Below are 6,090 nucleotides of genomic sequence, written 5' to 3'. Positions count from 1 at the left end.
GAAAGGGTAGTCGTATGCCCTCCCCAAGGACTTCTGAAGAATATTCAGCCAACATGTCACCAGGCTACGTCCCCTTCGTGTCATAAGCCATTGCCAATAAACCCCCATTTGTACACCGCCACACGCCCCAGCAGCCCCCCTGCGCCCGCACCAACTGCTGGAAACCTTCATGGCCCGGACCCGCGTATGCCATGGGCGTATCGTAGGTGATTCAGTGCCGCTGGGTTGTCATTCTGTGTAGCTCTGCATTTCCCGCGCATGTGTGTTGTTGTATGTGTCTGTGCCGTTGTCGTGTCTCTCGTCTCTGTGTGTGTGTGTGTGTCTGTGTGTGTGTGTGTGTGTGTGTGTGTGTGTGTGTGTGTGTGTGTGTGTGTGTGTGTGTGTGTGTGTGTGTGGGTGTGTGTGGGTGGGTGTGAGTGTGTGTGTGTGTGTGTGTGGGTGGGTGTGGGTGTGTGTGGGTGTGTGTATGTGTGTTGTGTGTGTGTGTGTGTGAGTGCAAGAACATTAAGGCCGGCCGCGAGTGTGTGTGCCACCGCAACCACAATCATAATCGTCATCACCACCAGCATTGTGACGGCGAGGTATGGCATGATGCAAAACAAAACGCACCTCTGCGGCCTGCTGGGCCTCGGGGGTGCCCTGGGCGGCGAGCTGTTCGAGAGCCTGCAGCTGCTGCCCATATGAGGCACCGTTGGGCGAGCGTACGGGCGGCCTGCGGCCATAACCGGGAACCGCCTGGCTGAGCGTGGCGGCACTCTTGCGTGGCTTGGCGCCCGCGTACGGCGAAATGCTGGTGAGCCGGACAGGTATCGGTGCAGTGGCGCGCATGGCAAAGTTGTTGAGCAGGTCCTGCAAGGATGCAAAATGCGTCGGGTGGCCGGCCAACACGAATGCACTCCAGTCTGGCAGTGGTTCAATTAGGAAGTTCTTCTTCTTCTTCTTTGCCACTTTCACAATCAACGCCAAGCTCCCTGGCCGGCTCTCCACCGCCCTATCATTATGATTACGTACATGTGAGTATGTGTGAGCATGTGTGTGTATGTATGTGTGTGAGCATGTGTGTACGTGAGCATGTGTGCGGAAGCGCGACAACAGCGTGAACACAACTCCTTCGTATTGAACACACACGCGCGCACACACGCACCTCCCACAGCATACACACATTACACACACGCACGTACATACACATACACATACACATACACATATATCCCCGTCGCCGCACCCACGAGGGCATTTTGAAACGGACTGCACACACACACACACACGCACATGCACGCACACAACAACCAACCCCCACCAAAACACCCTCCTCGTCTCTCACTTCCTCACCACAGACAAAACTTGCCTCACGAAAAAGTCCCCAATGGCGCCATACTTGATGATGTCCTTTGTTCGCTCGCGCTGGCGTTTGCGGGGAGCACCGCGCAGATCCCAGTCGGCCATCATGGCCTCTCGCCGTGTCATCGTGCCCGACATGGTGCTGTGGTGTTGTCTTGTTGTGTTGTGGTGTGTCGAAGTTGGTGGGGGTGGTGGGCGTTGTTGCTTGTTGCTTGTTGTTGTTTTGTGTGTGGCGATGGGACAATTTGCGAATGATTTCAATGAATGCTCTGCTGTTGCACCTTTCCCACAACTTGTTGCTTTGTTGCAAGGAGGAAGGACAGCAGTGGTGAAGCGGTCGTAGGGTCGTGGCGTGAAGAACTCTAGATCTAGAAGAGAACTGCCTCCTCTCGTGGGGGGGGGGGTGTGGACCTGGACGTTACCTCGTGACAAGAGGATGTGCCTGTGGGCATGTGCATACAGGCATGTGTAGCATACAAGAAAGAGTAGGAGAGTGTCATCGCTGTCGCTTGCACGATGGTGAGGGATCTAAGGGTCTAGTGATTGTCTTCTCTTGATTGTGGCCGTGTGGAGTGAAGAGAACTGCAGTTGACTCGATTGTGCTTGCTTGAGTGAGAGAGCATGCGTAATGCTGTCTGTATGCATCCCAGAACATGTGTTATCTTGGCACGTGCGTTGGCTTTGGTTGCCTTGCTGGTGTACACGATAGAATGAACACTTGAACACAGGGCAATAATGACTTAATGATCGAAGAGGAAGAAGGGAAGGTGAGTGGGGAAGACAGAAGAACAAGCGAACAAGTGTTCGTGAACGAGTGAACCTACCCGATAATTGCTGGAGAATAACTACATAGAGGAGAAGAGCGGACACAGAAGAGGAAAGCTTCAGCCGGGAGCAGACTAGTCCAATCGAGCACGAGTGTACGGAAGAGGGGTTGCCACGGGTCACGCGTGAGTGCGTGCGTTGGCATGTTGACGCCAATCACCAAGACCAGGATGGAACGGTGTCTGTGCGTGGTGCTGACACAGTGACGATGAGACTCCCAGATCTTCCAACACGAAGATGAGCAGAAGGATACTGACATCAACAATTTGAGGACTCCTCAACGACAGTGAATGAGTGAATGGGTGTTCCCATCTTTTCCCTTTTTCCGTCCTTCCATCCACATGAGCACATGGCTCGTTGCCATGTTGAGGATGCATGGTAGCATGGCGAAGAGTAGAAGAGTGCTTCAATGCACACACACTGACACACACAGACACACACACACACAGACAGCACACACAGACACACACAGACACACACAGACACACACAGACACACACAGACACACACACACACACACAGACACACACACACACACACACACACACACAGACACACACACACAACAGCTTACTCACTGTGTTCGAATCCTTGGCGGATGAAAGAACGCCTGGCGGATTTTCCTGGGGCGGGACAATAATTTGGGGCGCTTTGCTGTTGAGGTTGCAGAACAACCACAAATATCGCGCTTGCTCGGTAGACGCCCCTCGACTCCTCGATTTCGTTTCCCGCCCCCCCCCCCTCCAACTTCGTTTCTTCCGTCGTCGCAGCTTCGCCCCAAAGAACGATGGCCAACGATGACACCGAGCTCCGCCTGACGGACGGCGTGTCTGTGGAGGCGATCAAGGCATTCCTCGCAGACCTGAAGAAGAAGTTCCCCGACACGTACACTGAGATGACGACGGAGGATGCCTGCAAACAGCTTGTGGTGCCACGCACACAACAAGACAACTGCGCCTACGTCGATCTCTTGCGCAAACAGTCGCCACATGAACATGTGGGCAAAGCCACTGTGTTTGTGTCGCACGCGTGGCGATACAAGATCGCAGACGTGTTGACCGTCTTGCTCGAGTTTGCAGAGGAGCAAAGAGCAAGGAAGGAAGACAGCCAGCCAGTGTTCTTCTGGTTTGACCTCTTCATGAACAACCAAAACGCCAATGTCACGGCCAACCTCCCACAAGAGTGGTGCGTTGTTTGTGTGTGTGTGTGTGTGTGTGTGTCTGTGTGTGTGTCTGTGTGTGTGTCTGTGTGTGTGTGTCTGTGTGTGCCTGTGTGTGTGAGTGCCTCCGTGTTTGCGTGTTTGCGGCTCTGTGTGTGTGTGTGTGTGTGTGTGTGTGTGTGTTGTACCTCCATAATCTCGCTCACACCCCCACTTCCTCACATGCCTTTCTCCTCTCCCACCTCCCTCCACACCACAACACCCCCCCCCATATCAGGTGGAGCACGACGTTCAAGGAGTCGATTGCCAACATTGGGCGCGTGCTGCTGGTGCTCATGCCGTGGCGTGACCCCGTGCCACTCACACGCGCGTGGTGCCTGTGGGAGATCTTCTGCGGCATCAGCAACGAGGGCACAGAGGTCAACATCCGCCTGCCCAACAGCGAGGAGAAGGCGCTGGAAGAGGCCATCCGCGACAACTACGAGGCAGTGACCGATACCTTGGTGCGCGTGCAGGCAGAGCGGGCAGAGGCCTTCAACCCGCGCGACAAGGACATGATCTTCGAGGCCATCCAGCACGGCGCTGGCTTTGCGGCTCTCAACCAGGCTGTGAAGGACCAGCTGCGCGAGTGGTGCCTGGAGAAGGCGGTGGCTGCAGCGGACGCCATGCGGGCACGCGGTGACGATGGGACAGAGACGTTTGCCACGTTGTGCCATCAAGTCGGTCTCGTACTGGACGACTTTGGCGAGCACGACAAGGCCATTGCCCACTACAAAACAGCCTTGGCGATTCGGCTGCGCACTGAAGGGGGAAAAGGAGGGAACGTGGCTGCCCTGTACAACAACCTCGGCGGCGCCTACCACAGCAAGGGCGAGTACGATAAGGCGATTTCATATTATGAGAAGGGCCTCGCGATCAGGGTGGAGACGCTGGGCGAGAAGGACACCAGCACAGCTCAAACATACAACAACCTCGGCAGTGCCTACCACAGCAAGGGCGACGATGACAAGGCGATTGCGTGCCACGAGAAGAGCCTCGAAATCAAGGTCGCCTTACTAGGCGAGAAGCATCAGAGCACGGCAGACACCTACAACAACCTCGGCCTTGCCTACGACAACAAGGGCGAATACGACAAGGCGATTTCATATTATGAGAAGGACCTCGCCATCACGATGGAGACACTTGGGGAGAAGCACCCGAAAACAGCGGGTACTTACAACAACCTCGGCGAAGCATACCGCCACAAGGGCGAGTATGACAAAGCGATTGAGCTGTATGAGAAGGCCCTTGCCATCAAGGTGGAGGCGCTGGGCGAACAACACTCGAGCACGGCGAGTACTTACGGCAACCTCGGCATTGCCTTTAAGAGCAAAGGCGAGTATGGCAAGGCCATCCAGCATTACAAGACGGCCCTCGGCATCAAGTTGAAGACGCTTGGGGAGAAGCACCGGGGCACAGCATCGTCTTACTTCAACATTGCCCTGCTACACGACACCTGCGGCGAGAAGGAGCAGGCCTTAGCCTACATGCAACAGGCGCTTGACATTTTCACAGTCGCACTTGGGCCAGACCACCCCCACACACGCATGGCGGAGCGTACCTTGCAGCGCATTCGCAGTCGTGCTGAGAGCGGTCAAGATTCATCGCCTCAAAGTTCTCCTGTTCCCGCTTCTCGGACAAATGACTCTGGTGGCTGCTGCAGTGTGCTCTAACGACATGTTGGTATTGTGTGTGCGCGCGCGTTTTCTTCCACGTTGTTCCTTTGTGCTTATCTTCATGCATTGCTTTTGTGTACCCTTGTGGTTTTGTTCCGTGTGTGTTTGCGTTTCTTTTGCTTGCTTTGTGTTTGGTGCATGCGTGCCTGGCCGTTAGACCCGTTATTCCTGATTACAGCGTCATGCGAACGCGCAGCCGCAGCCAGCCACAAACACAAGTGGGGGTGTGAGAACGCAAATGAAAGTGCCACCGTAATCGTGCTATCGTGCACCCGTGTCGGCTGTGTAGTGTAAAACGTGTGGTGTGGCTGATGATGCGCCTTGATGAATCAAAACACAGACAGACAGAAGACAGACAGACAGACAGACAGACAGACAGACAGACAGACACACACACACACACAGACACACACACACACACAGACACACACACACACACACAGACACACACACACACAGACACACACACACACACAGTCCTGCCTGACGCTACTGTTTATGGCGTCGGCTTCACATCCTCTATTTTCGTTTCTCCACCACCACCAACGCAAACCGCTGACGATGACGACTGTGTGGATGAAGGTGTTGGCGTTAGCGGCGATGCTCGTCGCCGCTCTGCTCGCCACGCCAGGTGCGTGGGTCTGCTCCCTGTGTGCGTGCGTGCGTGCGTGCGTGTGCGTGTGCGTGTGCGTGTGCGTCTAACGTACAACGTACAATGCACAGTCTCCGCATCTGCTCACATACCCTCGCCACATCATCTTCTGTCTGCCCTGCTGTTGCTTGTCTTGTGCCATCAACATGGAGTAGTGAACGCTCGCATCCACCATCTGGAGCTGAAGGATGAGAGCCGTCGTTACTTTATCATCTCCTCGTTTGGCCTCTTGCAAGGAGGGTCAATCACAATCCAAGTCTCTGATGTATGTCGTGCGTGTGTGTGTGTGTTTGTGTGAGTGTGAGTGTGTGTATGTGAGTGAGTGAGTGAGTGAGTGAGTGTGTTAGTGAGTGAGAGTGAGATGTGTGTTTTGTGTGTGTGTGTGTGTTTGTGTGAGT

The 6,090-nt window shown here is 54.7% G+C and overlaps 3 protein-coding genes across 3 annotated transcripts in view; 2 read left to right on the top strand and 1 right to left on the bottom strand.

Moving 5' to 3' along the window:
- Positions 1–1,591, bottom strand: part of PTSG_12507 (uncharacterized protein) — a gene marked incomplete at its 3' end in the record, with an annotated part of 5,562 nt that extends 3,971 nt beyond the window's left edge. The window contains exons 1-2 of the mRNA XM_004992251.1: positions 1,349–1,591; positions 610–991 (exon numbers count right to left, since the gene is read on the bottom strand). Coding sequence (XP_004992308.1) covers positions 610–991; positions 1,349–1,479 — 513 coding nt within the window. The 5' untranslated portion in view covers positions 1,480–1,591. The remainder of the gene's footprint in view (positions 1–609; positions 992–1,348) is intronic.
- Positions 1,592–2,902: 1,311 nt separating this feature from the next.
- Positions 2,903–5,228, top strand: PTSG_06908 (tetratricopeptide TPR_2 repeat protein). The gene is made up of 2 exons (XM_004992250.1): positions 2,903–3,351; positions 3,603–5,228. The coding sequence occupies exons 1-2, from the start codon at positions 2,954–2,956 to the stop codon at positions 5,035–5,037; spliced, it is 1,833 nt and encodes a 610-aa protein (XP_004992307.1). The 5' UTR covers positions 2,903–2,953; the 3' UTR covers positions 5,038–5,228.
- Positions 5,229–5,601: 373 nt separating this feature from the next.
- Positions 5,602–6,090, top strand: part of PTSG_12506 (uncharacterized protein) — a gene marked incomplete at both ends in the record, with an annotated part of 4,854 nt that continues 4,365 nt past the window's right edge. Inside the window, 2 exons of the mRNA XM_004992249.1 lie at positions 5,602–5,671; positions 5,848–5,957. Coding sequence (XP_004992306.1) covers positions 5,602–5,671; positions 5,848–5,957 — 180 coding nt within the window. The remainder of the gene's footprint in view (positions 5,672–5,847; positions 5,958–6,090) is intronic.

Source organism: Salpingoeca rosetta (assembly GCF_000188695.1).
Source record: "Salpingoeca rosetta unplaced genomic scaffold supercont1.17, whole genome shotgun sequence".
Lineage (NCBI taxonomy): Eukaryota > Choanoflagellata > Craspedida > Salpingoecidae > Salpingoeca > Salpingoeca rosetta.
The sequence above is the reverse complement of the archived record's forward strand: the minus strand, read 5'-3'. Positions and strand labels throughout refer to the sequence as shown.